Genomic DNA, 20,551 nt, shown 5'->3' on the forward strand with positions numbered 1-20,551 from the left:
ATCTGTTGTCTTTACCAGTGGGCGGCTGGGAGCAGAGCGAGAGAGAGGATTGGGAGTGACAGCAACGTCACGACATGCCGAATTTCTTTCTTTTTTTTTAAAATCTTGCTAAAAACATTCAAACCTTGTTAAACCCGCACACTTGGCTCTTGTGCCGTGTCTACAGTGGAGCTGCAAGGAAGCGACTTCCACATATTCAATAAATATATCTCAACTTTTTACAGTTTGACTGGCTAAACCTTGTCAAATGATATGAAACCATGTGTTAATCACAATGGTTATCAACAAGTATTAGGTTAGGCTGAATAAAAAACAAAATACTAATCAAATATACTGCAAAAGAAAGGACTAATACATTTGCATATAATCATACAATGCTAAATATAAATGAATGCTAACTAAATGAATAATAAATAACAATAATATGTATGTTTAATTGAACTGTTAGTAAAATTGCAGTGAAAATTAAAAGACATCTTCACCGCTTTAGTCATAATTTTTGCGCAAAGCTCCAGACTAGCAATAAGTAGTGGTAAAGTGTCACTACTTGAGTACTGCTGCAGCCCATACAGACCATAGCTGAGAAGCAGATGTTTTTTGGCCGCGCTCTATGGTGCACTCACATTCCAATAATGACTGGCCTTATGGTTAAGAAACACTGATAATATTTAAAAATAAAAAATAGATAATATGTTTTGGATTTGCTTATAACCTCGTTTTTTAAATCTGTTTACAAGATGTTTGATTTTGGAGGTGTTTCCAGATTGCAAAAAAAACACGCCCCACCTTCTCCAAAAGAATCATAATTTATCTTTTGGAAATGCACACCGTTTAAATACATATCTTAAAGTCGTCACCACATTTTTCCAGGCAGAAAAATAAACTTCTTAAATTTATGCAGATGCTTCCAGTCATAACATTAGGTACACCTGCACACTCGCTGGTTGACTCTGTATAAAAAAAATCTACTTTTATCAGCATTTATAACACTGCATGTCACACGTCGGTGTTATAAGCATGCAACGATTAGATGAAAATAATACTTTCTCCAACATTTTTTTGTGTTTTGTAATGTCTTATATCAGAAGGGAGGATCTGACTGTTTGACCTAATGTCGAAATTAGTAAACAGACTGCAAAACGAACGGAATAATCCTAAATTGTGTGAAAGCGCAGGCCAAAATGCTTGAACCTTATGGCGCTTTGGCATTGTTTACCGCAAGTCTCCAATATTGTAACGACATTCCCACATCAGAAAAGACGCAATTTATTAGAGGTCCCCTTTAATGATGGTAAACTAAAAACTGGGATAGATAACATCATTAACCTCCATCCATCCATCCATCCATCATCTTCCGCTTATCCGAGGTCGGGTCGCGGGGGCAGCAGCCTAAGCAGGGAAGCCCAGACTTCCCTCTCTCCAGCCACTTCGTCTAGCTCTTCCCGGGGGATCCCGAGGCGTTCCCAGGCCAGCCGGGAGACATAGTCTTCCCAACGTGTCCTGGGTCTTCCCCGTGGCCTCCTACCAGCTGGACGTGCCCTAAACACCTCCCTAGGGAGGCGTTCGGGTGGCATCCTGACCAGATGCCCGAACCACCTCATCTGGCTCCTCTCGATGTGGAGGAGCAGCGGCTTTACGTTGAGCTCCTCCCGGATGGCAGAGCTTCTTACCCTATCTCTAAGGGAGAGCCCCGCCACCCGGCGGAGGAAACTCATTTCGGCCGCTTGTACCCGTGATCTTATCCTTTCGGTCATGACCCAGAGCTCATGACCGTAGGTGAGGATGGGAACGTAGATCAACCGGTAAATTGAGAGCTTTGCCTTCTGGCTCAGCTCCTTCTTCACCACAACGGATCGATACAACGTCCGCATTACTGTAGACGCCGCACCGATCCGCCTGTCGATCTCACGATCCACTCTTCCCCCACTCGTGAACAAGACTCCTAGGTACTTGAACTCCTCCACTTGGGGCAGGGTCTCCTCCCCAACCCGGAGATGGCACTCCACCCTTTTCCGGGCGAGAACCATGGACTCGGACTTGGAGGTGCTGATTCTCATTCCGGTCGCTTCACACTCGGCTGCGAACCGATCCAGTGAGAGCTGAAGATCCCGGCCAGATGAAGCCATCAGGACTACATCATCTGCAAAAAGCATTAACCTATTTTACCTAAATTATTATTATTATTTTTTTTTTAAGTTTGGTTGCTTTTGGTTTTATACCATCGTCATCTATTCAAACCCCAAAAGTAACGGACCAGATTTGTTTGACTGAGAAAAACATAATTTGTTGTAATGTTAAATATGTTTGTTTTTAGACTAGCTGAGGTTCTACATCATAAAGGCACAATGTTTACATTATTAAACTAACAAAGGTCTATAACATGTTTGTCAACAACGTGGTGATGCAGGCCGCAGGCACCAACTCCCATCACCACTAATGTATCCTGATATCTGAGCTTTGATTAAAGGAAAACAGGAAGCATTATTGGGCCCTGTGTGTATCTGAGAGAGAAAGCAAAGTGAGTGTTCCTCAGCTGCACCCTCCTATAGTAATTTAATGCACCAGCAGCCTGAACATAAAGCAGCGGGACATGTAGCAGCCGATACAACTCTGAGAGAGAGTAAGAGAGGAAGTCTTTCAGAAATCTAGCTTAAGCTATCAAACATGATGTAAGGGGAGGAAATGATTCAGAATTGAATGTTCTTTTGTAAAGGTATAAATAGCCCATATACTGATTTGTACATGATGCACTGTATAATCAAAATAAATCAGCATAACAAAGATCAAGTAGGAAAAAGCAAGGTCCAAAAAGACATGCGTGGAATGAACTACAAACTGTAGAATAAGTAGTCTGACCGTCTATCAGGTCTGGTCTTACTTTTATAATATGACCAGTGTGTTGTTGACCAAAAATATTTGACTTGAAAATGTTGTAAAATGCTAGTAGAAAATCTCCCCAGAAAAGTGGAAGGAGTGGTCGCTCCAAAGACTCCAAAAAGTCAGTTCTGATCAGGGTTTCTAATGAGTTTGAATGTTTTCTCTTCTGAGTTTAGCAGGTAATATAATTTTATTGTGGGCCATTTTGACATGTAAAAGTGTTGAAAAATACATAGTGAGATACTTTTATTTTGTAGATATCAGCGCAGGCTGCTACAGCTTCCATACCAGGGTTTCTTTTCTGCGGGTCATTAAAAGCATTTAAAGGCATTAAATGGATTTCACAAATGTTAAGGCCTTAAAGGGGAAGTTCCAATTTTTTTAAATTTTGACTATCATTTACAATCCACTTGCTTTTCTTGTTTTCCACTTGCTTTTCTTTTTTTAATGCATTCTAAATTGTAAATAAATGCGATAAAATGTCTGTTTACAATGGAGGTTATTTCATTCTATTCTGCCCACAAAGCCCTTAAAAAATATCCAAAAACCTCCATCCATCCATTCATTTTCTACTGCTTGTCACTTTCGGGATCACGGGGGGTGCTGGTGCCTGTCTCAGCTGCATTCGGGCGGTAGGCGGGGTACACCCTGGACAAGTCGCCACCTCATCGCAGGGCCCAAACACCTCCATTAAGGTTTTATATACATGATGTAAGTATATACAGTATGTAATGTAGTAAGGGTCATAATAACGTTCAATATTTATGTATTTTGCTCATTTTAATCATTCGCAGCACATCATTAAAAAAAAAACGCATTACATATTTTTTTCAATAAAATCACTGATTACTGCTCACTGCAGACTTCATGAGAGCCAACAAACATAAAACATCACTTACTGCAAGGGTCTGCTGTAATTAGGATGCCAACTGATATAATCTAGTTATAGTCCCGTTTAGGTGAAGAATGACTCAATCCTCGCGAAGAAAGGGTCAAACCAAGCATCTTTTTGTGTCGTTCACCATTAACAGGTCTAAATTGGCTGTTAAACCGACTTGTCTGTTTGAAACCTTGTTCTTCTACTATCCTGAGGAGAGAAATGATTCATGATCTATAACTAACTTCCATGAACAGGGAAGGGAGGAAACAGGGTACCACTCGATGATGTAAACATACGCGCACACGCAAGCGATGACGGCACCGCTATATATAGTTTGTCTGTGTTAGCGCTTGTAATACCAATATCACCAATACTTAGTTAATATTCAAGTCACAAAATGTAAATTGAGTCTTGTTGGCGCTTTTTAGATAGTTATTTATTGTTTTTTATGAGCGTAATAGGACCTCCAATTGGCTACGCTGTAAGCAGACTTTTATTTAAGTTTGAATGAACAGTTAGAATGCATAAAAAAAATACACCCGTTGTCATGTTTTTCATTAGGATAGGCAAAATTTAAAAAAAATTGTAGTTCTCCTTATATTGGCATTGTAGGTGTTCTTTGATGTTTCCATCTTACACACATGTAAGAGGGATGTGTGCTATGGCGATGAGTTGTTTTTTTCCCTTGGCCTCAGTCTGGACCCCCTCTACAGGTGCCCAGGCTGCTTTCTTTACCTGTTTCTCACCTTTTTTTAAGGAACGCCAGAAGTTGGCACACCCGTCAGGGATCCTGTTCTGTTTCCCTGTAATGTTTGTCTAATCTTGAATGGGATTGTGCTGAAAATTTAAATTTGCCCTCAGGGATTAATACAGTATTTCTGATTTTGATTAAAAAATGTCATATAATTGTAGGCTTGGACTGATAGTGAATAGGTCTCACTCTGTGCATCCCTCTCAGCTTCTGAGCTTCTTCATCAACAGTAGAATGAACGGAGTCGTCAACAGTAGAATGAACGGACTGAAGCCTCTTATTGGTAATCCATAACTTTGTTTCGGTACGTGCAGGCTGGACCACAAGCTAACACACACCAAATGCACATCACCTCGCTTGTCGCACCTCACTAGTGAGAAGCCTTGCTAAGTATCAGGTGCAAGGTTAGGAGGGTGGCTCGAGCGCCGGATGTTTTCTGAATAGCCTCGAAACCGAATTTTACTTTTGAGGGTGGAAAAAAGTGTCAGCAGTAACCTGCCTTCCCAGAGCTCAACAGAGAGGGAACAGCTGTGTAAAGTAGCCTGCATACAGCCTACTTGAACCTCCCTCTTATGGTCTGTCCATGGCATTCAGTCACCTTCGCTAATCTATCTTTCTTACCCTATCAAATATCCAACTACATCTTTTGGCACATGTTTTTTGTCCCACCTAAGCACGCAATCAATCCTTCTTTAATTGAAAGGCAATAACTATTGAAAGCCTATCACATGGTTTTCATTCCCAAAAAGTGTCAATACGCTATGGCATACTGTTTTATAAAAAAACCTGAATATTTTCCCTCATGCTCCGTCAACATTAGAACGTGATAAAAATAAATTTCACGTCGATGATGCATTAGACTGCTGAGGTTTATGACTTTGATTTGACAGCAGTGTGGTGCAGGTTAGATTCTTAGCCAGGTTCAGGCAAGATGTAATAGATGTTAGGGCTGCAACGATGACTCGACATTGTCAACAAATGTCATGTTTTTCCAGGGGGAATGGGGTCACGCGTAAGAACAAAGCCAGTGATAACATATAAAGTTATTTCCTCTTATTCTTGTCAAAAATGAATACCTTGCTCATTTTGCAAAGTAGAGCTTGTTTTAATGGCAGTACATCTGTAATACGCAAGTATTGAAAGTGGAGGCATGATGGCGGAAATTTGGAGGGAGGATGCGGTCTCAACCTTGGTAAGCGTGTTAGCTTCTACCTTGCTTCCTCGCTAGCAAACAAGAGTGAGACGAAGTTGTTTGAAACATAATTTTAACCATCATTTTAGCCGTTTTCAGCCAGCTAAATTTGATCTACAAACGTACATTAAATCAAGTATATTTTAAAGCAGCGTCAATTTGCAATGCTGAAAAAAAAGGCACTTTAAAAAATGCAATCACGCGCTCGTGCATACACACACGCACGCACGCACGCACGCACGCACGCACGCACGCATGCACGCACGCACACACACACACACACACACACACACACACACACACACACACACACACACACACACACACACACACACACACACACACACACACAGACTGACAGGCACCGATGTGGAGGTATCATGAGATTAAACATTCAATCTATTAAATAGCCAACATTTTAGGAATTATTCTAATAAATAATTCAACACATTGAGTCTATTAGAATGCTAAAACTACCAAGAGTTAATCAATTGTCAATATACCAGTGTGCAGGTTTTTAAAATAGCAAAAATGCTTTTCTTTTTGAGAAAGTTAGATTTTGTTTTGTTGTTTGTTTTGATTGCTACTATTTTAACAGTTTTTTAAAAAGTTTTTTTTAACACTTTGCCTTTTCTTTTCCTTTCAACATTTTATTAGTCATTTTTATTTTTGTAACAGCTCAATGAGCAGCACGGTGGAAGAGGGGTTAGTGCATCTGCCTCACAATATTTATTACAATAAATAATTCAACACATTGAGTCTATTAGAATGCTAAAACTGCCAAGAGTTAATCAATTGTCAATATACCAGTGTGCAGCTTTTTAAAATAGCAAAAATGCTTTTCTTTTTGAGAAAGTTAGATTTTGTTTTGTTGTTTGTTTTGATTGCTACTATTTTAACAGTTTTAAAAAAACATTTTTTTAACACTTTGCCTTTTCTTTTCCTTTCAACATTTTATTAGTCATTTTTATTTTTGTAACAGCTCAATGAGCAGCACGGTGGGAGAGGGGTTAGTGCATCTGCCTCACAATACGATGGTCCTGAGTAGTTCTGAGTTCAATCCCGGGCTTGGGATCTTTATGTGTGTTTGCATGTTTTCCCCGTGACTGCGTGGGTTCCCTCCGGGTACTCTGGCTTCCTCCCACCTCCAAAGACATGCACCTGTGGATAGGTTGATTGGCAACACTAAATTGGCCCTTGTGTGTGAATGTGAGTGTGAATGTTGTCTGTCTATCTGTGTTGGCCCTGCGATGTGGTGGCGACTTGTCCAGGGTGTACACCGCCTTCCGCCCGATTGTAGCTGAGATAGGCACTAGCGCCCCCCGCGACCCCAAAGGGAATAAGCGGTAGGAAATGGATGGATGGATGGATGGAGCTCAATGAACATCACATTTACAGTATAAATAAATATTTATGAATGAATTAGTCATATTTGTTGTTTGTAAGCACATGCCTAAAACAACTTAAGCTGCCTTTAAAAGTCGATAGAAAAATTAGAGCCATTAAATATGTGTAAGCGTTATCTGATTAGTTGTCTACTTGTTAAGATAATGGTTGACTAATCGACTATCGAAATAATCGTTAGTTGCAGCCCTATTAGAAGTAGAGAAAACACTGATATAGTTTTCTCTATATTTAATTTTGTCATTTAGCACAAAAAATAATCTTGCTCCTTAACAATATTCCATCTCACTTCTGAAATAAAAACTATGCCTCACGTGAGGAAGAATCCATACAAGCTTGGATAATAAATGTTTTAATCATTTTAAATGTAATCTAATGATTATTGTATGCTTTAAGGCTGTATCTCAAATTCCAGAAGTTGGAATTTGAGATGCCATATCATAGTAATTTATTAAATTATACAATTTAATAAATCAGAAACTGATGACATTGTGCTGTATTTTATTTCTTTATCTATTTTTTTCAACCAAAAATGCTTTGCTCTGATTAGGGGGTACTTGAATTGAAAAAATGTTCACTGGGGGTACATCACTGAAAAAAGGTTGAGAACCACTGTGCTAAGGGGTACGTGAGATTTTTTTAAACTATTCTAAAAGTAGCAACAATTCAAAAATCCTTTATAAATATATTTATTGAAAAATACTTCAACAAATATGAATGTAAGTTCATAAACTGTGAAAAGAAATGCAACAATGCAATATTCAGTGTTGACAGCTCGATTTTTTGGTGGACATGCTCTATAAATATTGATGTTAAAGATTTCTTTTTTTGTGAAGAAATGTTTAGAATTAAGTTGATGAATCCAGATGGATCTCTATTAGAATCCCCAAGGAGGGCACTTTAAGTTGATGATTACTTCTATGTCTAGAAATCTTTACGTATAATTGAATCACTTGTTTATTTTTCAAAAAGTTTTTAGTTATTTTTATATCTTTTTTCCAAATAGTTCAAGAAAGACCACTATATATGAGCAATATTTTGCACTGTTATACAATTTCATAAATCAGAAACTGATGACATAGTGCTGTATTTTACTTCTTTATCTCTTTTTTTCAACCAAAAATACTTTGCTCTGATTAACGGGTACTTGAATTAAAAAAATGTTCACAGGGGGTACATCACTGAAAAAAGGTCTAATGAATGGGAAACCTTGTGTCATATAGGTGAGTTGCAATCACGTGACACAGAGGCACATCCGGACACTTCCGGTTTTCAGGAGATGGTCTAAGCCTCATTGGGGTCCTATTTTTTACGTGAATCAGTGCAGATTTAAGCATATTTTGAGAGGTTTAGAGGCAGATATGTAAGCTATAATGAAAGAAATATTGTAAACGGGACGAAGTGGATTTTTACAAACTTAAGAAAAATATTTTTCAAAAGATTTAAAACATTTATCATGGCAAAAATGTTACTGCTACCTCACTTCACTTGACACTTACGGTATTAAGAGAAGAAAAGATTGTAGGCAAATCTGTCATGCGTAGATAAGCGGTGCGTCATGGAAGGCGTCGGAAATTGTCGTGACTTTAGGGATGCAGATTAATGAGGTTGGAGCATGTGGTAACAAGGGGGAATTCATTAATAAAAGAAACAAAAAGTGAGAGCAACAGGAGCTGACAGCGTCCACATAGTTTGAGTTACTTGCATTAAGCGTCCAAAAGGTTTGTCTATGGTCATCAGAGGGATCAAGGATAGTAGCATCAAAAAACAATGTCCCGACAATGAATGGTGGCTCACACTCTACTTAAATAGAACTTATTGCAAACAGAAAATAAGTGAGGGGAAATGCTCTATGACAAATATGTGTGAAGCGGTCACGAAAAACCCCCCACACAACAGAAAGAGTCTCCAAAATAAAAGCGCAGAAAAGGAACTAACCAAGCACACAGCAAAACACAAACAAAAGGGCACGGCTTGGTGTAAACAGCAGTGACACAAATCATGTCTTTACATCTGAGGGGTCCACAAATTAAGCATTAACCCGTGAAAGACAACATTTTTGCATCAGTATGTATTTGATTGAAATAACCACCAATCATGACATTAATGAAAAAAAGGATAAGATTGTTTGAAGTTGATTTTCTTCTACAACTATCAGTCTAATCTACAATATATCTATGCAGTTGTTTTTATGGTGTGAAATTCATATGTTGTCCCATTATTTACCCTGTTGTTCAGCATGAATCTTTGCTAGCGATATCAATATATAATTTATGCTGTTGAGCCTCCAAGAGATGTTTTCATCTAGTTTATGAATACTATTCAGGATATTTTCTTGATGTTAACAAATAGCACCAATGACGTTGTAATGTGGTCGTTCGTGTCAAATAAAGCACTTGGCTTTCCTGCACAACAGTTAGTTATGAAAATCAACATCAAAAACGAAAATACAGTGGATTGGACCATCAATCACAATATATATAACTAGGACTTAACATGACGTTACTTTATTTGCCTTATTTGTCTGATTGTATTCCACAAGATGGTGAAAGTGATATTTTTAAGAGTAATTTCCTTCCACACACTTTTGTTTTTTCCCTGACATTATTACCTTTATGAACCACTTCTTTCTGCACTCTATCAAAGCGCTTTCCTATCCCTCTATTTGAACAACTGGAACACCAAAAAAACAGAACAGCATTACAGCATTTTCTGCTCAACTATACATTCACTCTGACTTGTTTTAATGCTACGCTCAAGCTGTTTGACCATCGTGTGAATTAAGCTGCAAAGAAGAACAATGAATGTGACGTCATATGCAACCCTTCTATACATAAAAGTCAGTTAAGTGTATGTAAACAACAACACTGCCAATGGCCCCCAAGATTCTTCCTGTAGAAAAAAATAGTCTGGAAATATAAGGATGATTAGCTGAACATATTACGTACAGAACACACTACACTAATTTCACATGTTAGCTTAGAAACAATGGGTGCGGCTCAACAATCAATGGGATTCTTTAATGTCTGGTTCAACTCTGTTCCAAGGATGAATGCCGGTTTTCGTTAATCAGATAATTGTCCGGTGGCTAACACAAAAAGTTGGTGAATTTTGTTAGTTGCTGCTATAGAATCCAGGTTAAGACTATCATGCTTTTGTTTTTAAGCCTATTTTACACTGAACAACAAGCCACTGTGTGCACTTTTTATTTCTTTTGAACCAAACAGCATCTTGTTCCATGCCGCTTAGGATAGAGATTACATATAGGATCAATATTGGGGATAAAAATCATAAAAATTACCCTCGGGATCTCAAGAAGAAAAAATGGGCAACCACATATGTGGATGTCGATTTAAGCAGGCACTTTTTAATAATATCAATAACATGGCGACTTGTTCTTCGACATAGATAGGTTGGCAAAATGAGCAGGACAGGCAGGTTGCACTATAGTACAAAAGAGACAACGATTACTGTAACTGAGATGTTCGTAAAATATCCCCAGTGAATGAAACTGATTCATGTCACTGCTTGTGACGTGAATCACAAGCAGTGAAGGGACGAACTTTCTGACCTAAGATCATAGAAGATTTTGAGCTGTGGTAGCATGGTTTCTTATCTGGGTAAGACAGCATTTGCGACTCGTGTATCTACACTGTGAGCGTCCGCCTGATAAGATAATAACACGCCGGCTCTGCTATTTGTTTCAAACTGGAAAAGCACACATACACAAGCTGATGATTTGTGCAGGGACACAGACACACACTATGCACATCCATCTTACTAAACACACAAAAGTGCTTATTGGGTTATACTTTAGTAGTAGTTAGGGGGATTGTTATGTAAAATGACTGCAGTCATTCAAGCACACAGGCAGGTGGCAAGAAGAAAATAATGACTGACGGATGGACAAGTAGAAACTGAGCACAGTAGGAAGAAGAGAGCAAAATAGACCGGAACAATGGAAGGATTAATACTTAAGTTCCAGTCACCAGGGAAATTTGCTGGCTTGGCAAACATGCAAATAGTTCATATTGTTCGCTTAGTATAAAAACTTAATGTGCATGTTGTTCTTCCATCTGAAAGACAGTGTAATGAATTAGTACAAATAGCTCTTTGACAGTGTCAAGCATTATTTAATTTAACGAGGCAGAAATGTTTGTGCATTTGCGATGATATGTCCAGTGAGTTTAGCCGTGTTGTTTTAGGTTCATTCTTCATTCTGTGTGGTGGCATTTAAAGGGTATGATGTGATGAAACACGTCACTAGACATACATCTTTTAACACACACTGGATGTCTCGGACGCAGACAAGATAATAACGAAAATATAACGGAGATGTGTGCGAGTAGGACACACACACACACACACACACACACACACACACACACACACACACACACACACACACACACACACACACTCACACACACTTGGGGAAATCCTCATTGGTAAAATAAGGCATGAGGTATCCAGTTACCATGGCAGCAGCCACCTATCTACTCATTCAGTTTTTTTTTTACTTTCACCTTAGGTGAAAGCCATTACTCAAAAGTCAGACCATTTGAAATATCATGTGAAATTAACATTTTGTTTGTCATTATTACCTACCGGTAATTAAATATCTCAGTGTATGGGGGAAACTAATAAAACATTTAATGATGAAAATCCAAATTGTCTCACACAAACACAGTATCTTCAATATCTTAACCTTGAAAATATTAGATTAAGATGGGATTGTTAAATGATGATCAACTGATAAAGGGAAAACCCAAACTAATTGAGAACATTTTAGAGGAATTACCCTATTTTTATTCTGAGCCTCAAACACAAAAAGCAGAAAAATAAATAGCTAGGCTCTGCTCTGAGGCATTTATCTGTATCCCATCCCATTCCACAAGGCATTCTGGGAAAGAAAATGAGAAAACAGCCCCCCCCCCCCGTAAGCACAATCACACACTCGGGCATCCCTATTGGTAGACACAACATCAGGTGGCAGCAGGTTCTAGCAATTCATAGCTTTTGGCCCTTTGCTGTGACTGAATGAAGCAGTATGAATGAAAATAAACAGGTGAATGGTGGCAGAGAATGAATGGAAGCAGTGGAGACGGAGACCGTTAACGTGCTGAAAAAAGCTGATCAGTTTCAGATAAATGCATCTGTCTCTTTGTGCGCATCTTCTTTAGTTCAGCATATGAGGTACATTATCGTCCTCCTATCTAATTTTAATCTATATGTCTGCACAGAAGGTGGTTGGGTTTAGATTTGTATGCTCAGGCAATGCTAATCTAGCTGCATTGGTTACCATGGTAACACTGTTGCATGAATGGCTTGATACAAGTTGTGTTTCAGTCATCATTTCCTTTAAAAGACTGTCTGAGACATATTCAGCACTGAATGACCGTGAGACAAAAGCCACTTGTAAGTCCTTCATAGTAGGTTGTGTTACATATAACCAGCTACTCACAGTAGTGCCACAGTACAAGCTAGGGTCAATTTAATTCACTTGATCGGTGGCAATGTGCCTTCACTCATTTAGTTAAGGACGTGTCAGGAATCACTTGATTGATGTAATTAACAGTAGGGTTGTTGTACTTTTTAAGTGCGATGACTAAGGCTGCGAATCTTTGGGTGTCCCACGATTCGATTCAATATCGATTCTTGGGGTCACGATTTGATTCAACATTGATTTTTGTTTTCAATTCAACACGATTCTCGATTCAAAAAGGATTTTTTCCGATTTAAAAGGATTCTCTATTCATTCAATACATAGGATTTCAGCAGGATCCACCCCAGTCTGCTGACATGCAAGCGGAGTAGTAGATTTTTGTCAAAAGCTTTTATAATTGTAAAGGACAATGTTTTATCAACTGATTGCAATAATGTAAATTTGTTTTAACTATTAAACGAACCAAAAATATGACTTATTTTATCTTTGTGAAAATATTAGACACAGTGTGTTGTCAAGCTTATGAGCTGCAATGCTAGTGTAAGCCACTGTGACACTGTTGTTCTTTATTTTTATAAATGTCTAATGATAATGTCAATGGGGGATTTTTAATCACTGCAATGCTGAAATTATAACTGATATTGATAATGTTGTTGATAATATTCATTTTTGTTTCACTACTTTTGGTTTGTTCTGTGTCGTGTTTGTGTCTTCTCTCAATTGCTCTGTTTATTGCAGTTCTGAGTGTTGCTGGGTCAGGTTTGGTTTTGGAATTGGATTGCACTATTATGGTATTGCTGTGTATTGTTTTGTTGGATAGATAAAAAAAATCCCCCAAAAAATCGATTAAAAAAAAAAAATAATAATAATAATGGATTAAATTTATATCGCGCTTTTCTATTGATATATACTCAAAGCGCTCACAGAGAAGTGGGAACCCCTCATTCATTCACACCTGGTGGTGGTAAACTACATTTGTAGCCACAGCTGCCCTGGGGTAGACTGACGGAAGCGTGGCTGCCAGTTTGCGCCTACGGCCCCTCCGACCACCACCAATCATTCATTCATCATTCATTCATCAGTGTGAGCAGCACCGGGGGCAAGGGTGAAGTCTCCTGCCCAAGGACACAACGGCAGAGATTTGGAAGTCAATACAGTAGGTGGGAAGCGAACCTGCAACCCTCAGGTTTCTGGCACGGCCGCTCTACCCACTACGCCATGCCGCCCCCAGAAAAATGAGAATCGATTCTGAATCGCACAACGTGAGGATCGCAATTCAAATTCGAATCGATTTTTTCCCACACCCCTAGCGATGACAATAAAATTTCATCCTTACATCCATTTAAGTACAGCATTTTATCTTACTGTATTCAAACAGTGATACTGTTTAAACTGTGTGTAATGTTAAAGTTGGCAAAAATATCACAGGTACTTTTTAAATAAAACTTCTGCCTTGTTTTAAAGGAATACTTGGGCTGACTATGATGCTATATTTTAATGTTGCTTATTATAGTGGTATTTGGAGAGCCAAGTGTTTTCTGAGGTATTACTTTGTGAATAAGGCTTGAGAACCAGTGATCTAATCTTTTAATCTCACCTAAAAATGGTGAGAAAGGCCATCAATTTGAGGTATTTTCATTTAAATTACATTATGGTGGCAGGCAGCACGGTGACACAGGGGTTAGTTAGAGTGTGTGCCTCACAATAAGAAGGTCCTGGGTTTGATCCCCGGTTTGGGGTCGTTCTCTGTGGAGCTTGCATGTTCTCCCCGTGACTGCGTGGGTTCCCTCCGGGTACTCCGGCTTCCTCATACCTCCAAAGACATGCACCTGGGGATTGGTTGATTGGCAACACTAAATTGTCCCTAGCGTGTGAATGTGAGTGTGAATGATGTCTGTCTATCTGTGTTGGCTCTGCAATAACCCAGAGAGGGACAATAAAGGATGAAAATTATTGTGGCAGATCAAACGATGGATGGCTTGAAAATATTTAAAAAAATAACAAACTAAACATCACTTCTATTGATTAATCAATCAAAATGAATGTGATAATTTGACACTCATAATTATATGTACACTCCTCTCTGAGCTGCCACCTTATCGTGGTAGAGGACTTTGCGTGCCCCAATGATCTTAGGAGCTGTGTTGTCCGGGGGCTCCTATGCCCCCTGGTAGGGTCTCCCAAAACAATTTGGTCCTAGGTGAGGGATCAGACAAAGAGAAGCTCGAAAACCTCTATGAAAAATAAAAACAAAGGACCCAGATTTCCCTCACCCGGACGCGGGACACCGGGGCCCCCTTCTGGTGCCAGTCCCGGAGGTGGGGCACGATGGCAAGCGCCTGGTGGCTGGGCCTATCCCGAAGGGGCCCGGCCCGAAGAGGCAAAGTGGGTCCCCCTTCCAATGGGCTCACCACCCATAGCAGGGGCCATAGAGCTCGTGTGCGATGTGAGCTGGGCAGAAACCGAAGACAGGGCACTTAGCGGTCCGATCCTCAACTACATAAGCTAACTCTTGGACTAGGGTGGCAATTCTTGTTGCCCCACAACTCAGGGTCTGCACGTTGAAATTCAACCCAGTACACAAGAGGATAGCTTCACTACACCTTCGGGTGGGGGGACGGGTCCTGACTATTGTTTGTGCTTTCGCACCAAATAGCAGCTCAGAGTACCCACACTTTTTGGATTCACTTGAGGGAGTAATGGAGAGTGCTACCCCGGGTGATTCCCTTGTTCTACTGGGGGACTTCAACGCTTATATTGGCAACAACAGTGAAACACTGTCATCACCGTGTATGGTGAGCATGGTGTGTTGCTGACCTCTACTACATCTGTTGTGGATCGGTGGAGGGAATACTTCGAAGAACTCCTTAATCCCACCAACATATCTTCCGATGAGGAAGCAGTGCCTGGGGATTTTGTGGTGGGCTCTCCTATTTTTGGGGCTAATGTTGCTGAGGTAGTTAAAAAGCTCCTCGGTGACAAGGCCCCAGGGGTGGATGACACCCACTCTGAGTTCCTTAAGGCTTTGGATGTTGTGGGGCTGTCTTGGTTGACAAGACTCTGCTACATCGTGTGGACATGGGGGATGGTACTTCTGGATTGGCAGACCGGGTTGGTGGTTCCTCTCTTTAGGAAGGGGAACCAGAGGGTGTGTTCCAACTATCATGGGATCACACACCTCAGCCTTCCCGGTAAGGTCTATTCAGGTGTACTGGAGAGGCGGCTACGCCGGATAGTCGAACCTCAGGTTCAGGAGTAACTGTGTGGTTTTCGTCCTGGTCGTGGAACTGTGGACCAGCTCTATAGTCTCGGCAGGATAGAGTTTGCCCAACCAGTCTACATGTGTTTTATGGAATTGGAGAAGGCATTCGACCGTGTATCCGGGAAGTCCTGTGGGGAGTGCTCAGAGAGTATGGGGTAACGGACTGTCTAATTGTGGCGGTCCTGTCCCTGTTTGATCAGTGTCAAAGCTTGGTCCGCATTGCCGGCAGTAAGTCGGACCCGTTTTCAGTGAGGGTTGGACTCCGCCAAGGCTGTCCTTTGTCACCGATTCTGCTCATAAATTTTATGGACAGAATTTCTAGGCGCAGTCAGGCCGTTGAGGGGAACCGAAATTGGTACTGTAGCTGCAGGATTCGGTGTCTGCTTTTAGCAGATGATGGCTTCATCTTCAGCTGTCACTGGATCGGTTCGCAGCCGAGTGTGAAGCGAATGACATGGGAACCAGCACCTCCTAGTCCGAGTCCATGGTTCTCGACCGGAAAAGGGTGGAGATAAGATAGGAGTTCAAGTACTTTGGAGTCTTGTTGACGAGTGAGGGAAGAGTGGATCGTGAGATCAACAAGCGGATTCGTGCAGCGTCTTCAGTAATGCGGATGCTGTATCGATCCGTTGTGGTGAAGAAGGAGCTGAGCCGGAAGGCAAAGCTCTCAATTTACCGGTCGATCTGCGTTCCTATCCTTACCTATGGTCATGAGCTTTGGTTTATGACCTAAAGGACAAGCTCAAAGGGTAAAAGCGTCCGAAATTAATTTCCTCTGCAGGGTGGCGGGGCTCTCCCTTAGAGATAGGGTTAGAAGCGCTGTCATCCGGGAAGGGCTTAAAAAAGTAAAGCCGCTGCTTCTCCACATCGAGAGGAGCCAGATGAGGTGGTTCGGGCATCTGGTCAGGATGCCACCCGAACACCTCCCAAGGGAGGTGTTTCGGGCACGTCCGACCGGTAGGCGGCCACGGGGAAGACCCAAGACACGTTAGGAAGACTACGTCTCCCGGATGGCCTAGGGAACGCCTCGGGATCCCCGGGGAGGAGCTGGATTAAGTGGCTGGGGAGAGGGAAGTTAGGGCCTCCCTGCTTAGGCTGCTGCCCCCGCGACCCGAACTCGGATAAGCGAAGAAGATGGATGGATTATAGATACAATGTAATAAAAGCTACTCATTCCTTTTTTCTTTTTTTCCTCTTAAAACAATGTACTGTAGTGTTCGGTAGCTTGAAAAATACTCAACTGCTTTATCAATCTGTCAATAAACTGACAGTCCACACTCACTGCATGATTAAAATGTAGAATAGGACAGGTCAAAAACATGTTTTTATCCAATCCTAAAGGCTATTGTTTGCAATAATAATGTTTCAGTTACCCTCTTTAGCTACCAGATAAGCTACAGTACAGTAAATGATAGAAACACGTAAGGTTGGGCTGGTGAGTGCTATTTTTTCATATTATAATGATACAGGTACTTTGCCTGTATTATCCATTAGCCTGAATCACATAAATGTACTTTTGTTGTATCAATTATTTTTTATTGTCTATTCTAACTGAAACCTATTTGTATTTTTTAATAAAAAATACTTAAACCCTAACCGTTTTAGACTGAATAGTGTTACTAACCTTCCGCTCCATCTCTCTGGCAGGAAACTTTCAGGCTGCTCAAACACCTCTGGGTCCCGATGGACGGAATGATTGATATAGACTGCAGCATAACCCTTTGGGACATGAAAACCTGCAAGGGTTGTGTCCTGCAAACACACAAACAAACAACCATGTACAATAAATAAGACAGCACACAATAAATGATCAACATATATGTGTACAGTAAATTACTATTCGCGTGGGTTATTCTCCAGGACGACCCGCAAATTGTGAAAGAATGCCGATAAAATGTCTATCTTTTACACACTTTTCAACATCTAAACCTTCCTGCTAGCTTGACGTTGACATTCATCTCAGATATCGGATCATTTGCATCTAAAGTGACAGTTATTGGATTTGATTCACCGGCTGAGGTTTAATGAGATTCTGCTGGAAAAACTGCCAATTTTTGGAGGCAAAAAAAAAGCAAATGATGATCATTTTACAGAAAAACACTTTTCTGAGTCCTTTTTCCTACACTGAACGCTGGTGAAAAGAGTCACCTTGAGGCACAAAGTCCACTCATCCGAGTTTGTTGCCCTCACAATTCACCTTTTCACTGCATCCATGTGTAGCTTCACCAATGTACCGCCACCCAACATAATCACTGTTGCTTTTTCTTCTTAGCCCCTTATCTCATTTCTCCCTCGGCCTCTCTCTGCTAGAGTGGACAATCTGCTACAAATCTCTTTCTTTCTTCTTGTTCCCACGGTGACATCACTGACCTTGTGAAGTTAATTTGGTCTCTTCGCACACGTCCACACTTTCATGTTCGACATAATTGTGCTTACATTTTTCCACACAATCGTGATTAGTAAATATCTCTGTTATAGCCACCTGTGCCCACACACGACTCAAGCTCATTAAAGTTATAAACAGAAGCGTACCTAGTTTTTAAATAGTCATATGTTGTATCACGCACACACGCTGTGCTTCCAGCTGCTGCAAGTGCACGCAGAAGATCCACTGCAAACATCAGAGACTCCCACACACTCATCAAGCGGACCATGCCCACTCTCCGCTGCAGCCGACTGCAGGCCACACCTCATGCTAATGAAGGAGGGCAGTATAAAGATGGCCGACGCTGACTCCTCGATGTCGGAACGTAAACTACCTTCGTAAGCTGCGTGTCGCCGACTTTGTCCTGATCTTCCTAGTGACTACTTCCTTGTGTTTTTCCTGATCCTGTTTCTCCTGCTCTTCCACAGTGTTCGTGTCACCACCGTTGCTTCCCTTCTGGCCTCCCTTTGTCTTCCTGGATCCCCCGACCTTGTTTATGGACTTTGGACTCGCTCTCCTGCCTCGGGCCCCTCGCTTGGATTTTGGACTCCCTCTGGCTTGTTCCCTCTCGGATTTGGACGACCTTTTCAACCAAGACGCACCTCAACAAACCTTACGGTATCTACATATGATAAATTCCACACATAGTCTTCCATGCAAACACATAGTAGCATACACACTCCACGTAATCATCAAGTATTCAAATAAACCTGTTGAACTTGACATTCCTTCGCTGTGCCGTCTCCTTCCCCAGTAGCAAACATAACAGTACGTTCCGACCACGATGGAACCAGACGGCACCCTTAAGTCTTCACTCGGACATCGGGCTCGGACTTCCCCCAGTACGGATCTGTCAACAATCCAAAATGTCCTTCAAGAACACCAGGCCCGTTTTTCCACCCTGGAGGACAAATTGGACGTTGCTTTCGCCAGCCTGTTGTCAGGACTCGACAACCTCAGCATTGGTCAGGTGACACCTCCCGCACCCACCATCAGCACATCAAGTACACTCACCACCGGAGGAGCTACATGTCTCCGGGAACCTAAGATAGCCATCCCTAAAAATTTTGAAGGATGTTTCGAACAGTGTCGTGGCTTCTTGGTCCAAAGTGAGTTTATTTTTCTACACCAACCTTCCCGATATGCTAACGATGGTGCTAAGATTGCATTTATCTTTTCCCTACTTTCGGGGCCTGCTTTGAAATGGGCCACATCAGCCCTTAGTAAGAATTCTGGACTTAATATGAACTATGCTTCTTTCCGAAAAGAATTCTTGGCTGTCTTTGATCATCCTGCTGAGGGCGGAGACACCGCCTCCCGACTCCATTCCATGCGGCAGGGCTCCTGGTCTGTAGCTACCTACACTTTGGAGTTCAGAACCCTGGCAGCAGAGAGTAGATGGGACGACAAGGCACTCCAGAGCGCTTATCGGAGAGGTCTAAATGACTCTATTAAGGACGGCGTGTTGCGGGACAGACCTTCTAACTGTCAAGACCTCATCCAGTTAGCTCTCCTTTTTGACCAACGACTCATGGAACGTGAGGCGGAGAGGGAGAGCGATTACGGCAGCGCAACTACCGCAGGAGTCACTGGATTGACCAACCGCCAATTCACCAAAAGTTCTGGTAACGTAAATCCGGATGCCACCATGTATCATGAACCCATGCAAATTGGCAGGTCCCAACTATCTTTGGAAGAGAGACAAAGGAGAGTCCAACTCCGACTATGTCTATACTGTGGTCGGGCAGACCATCAGATACGAAACTGCACTTTTCGGCAAAAAGGGTCGGACTCACCAGCCGAGGGGATCCTGGTGAGCCATACAACTGTCCCCATGACCCCGTCCAGGAGGAACCCCAGTATTCTGTTCCCCGCTAGCCTAGCTTGGGAAGCTAGGACATTGTTCATTGACGCATACCTGGACTCAGGAGCCGACGAGAGTTTCATGGACTTGAGGTACGCCCGAGAGAAGTATGTTCCTTTGGTACCTTTAAAGGATTTTGTCTCGGCCCATGCCTTAGATGGCCACCCTTTGGGTCCCATCAAATATCGCACTAAACCATTATCTCTTACCATTTCTGGCAACCATACAGAAGACATCAGTTTCTGGGTTTTGGATGCTCCTGTAGCCCCCCTGGTTCTAGGTCGATCTTGGCTAGTTCAACATAATCCCCACATCTCATGGACAACTGGTAAGATCCTGGCTTGGAGTAATCACTGCCATGCTCAGTGCCTTAAGTCTGCAGTAGTACAATCAAAAGGCCCTAAACCATCATCAACCCCGGTGGACCTCTCCTGAGTTCCCAAGATTTAC

At 41.5% G+C, this 20,551-nt stretch overlaps 1 protein-coding gene across 3 annotated transcripts in view; it reads right to left on the reverse strand.

The window, feature by feature from the left end:
- Window positions 1–20,551, reverse strand: part of LOC133536313 (putative cytochrome P450 120) — an 84,816-nt gene that overhangs the window by 26,447 nt on the left and 37,818 nt on the right. For all 3 annotated transcript variants that reach the window (XM_061876739.1, XM_061876740.1, XM_061876741.1), the window contains exon 10: window positions 17,437–17,564. In XM_061876739.1, coding sequence (XP_061732723.1) covers window positions 17,437–17,564 — 128 coding nt within the window. The remainder of the gene's footprint in view (window positions 1–17,436; window positions 17,565–20,551) is intronic.

This window comes from Nerophis ophidion, linkage group LG17 (assembly GCF_033978795.1).
Source record: "Nerophis ophidion isolate RoL-2023_Sa linkage group LG17, RoL_Noph_v1.0, whole genome shotgun sequence".
In the NCBI taxonomy this organism is placed as follows: Eukaryota; Metazoa; Chordata; class Actinopteri; order Syngnathiformes; family Syngnathidae; genus Nerophis; species Nerophis ophidion.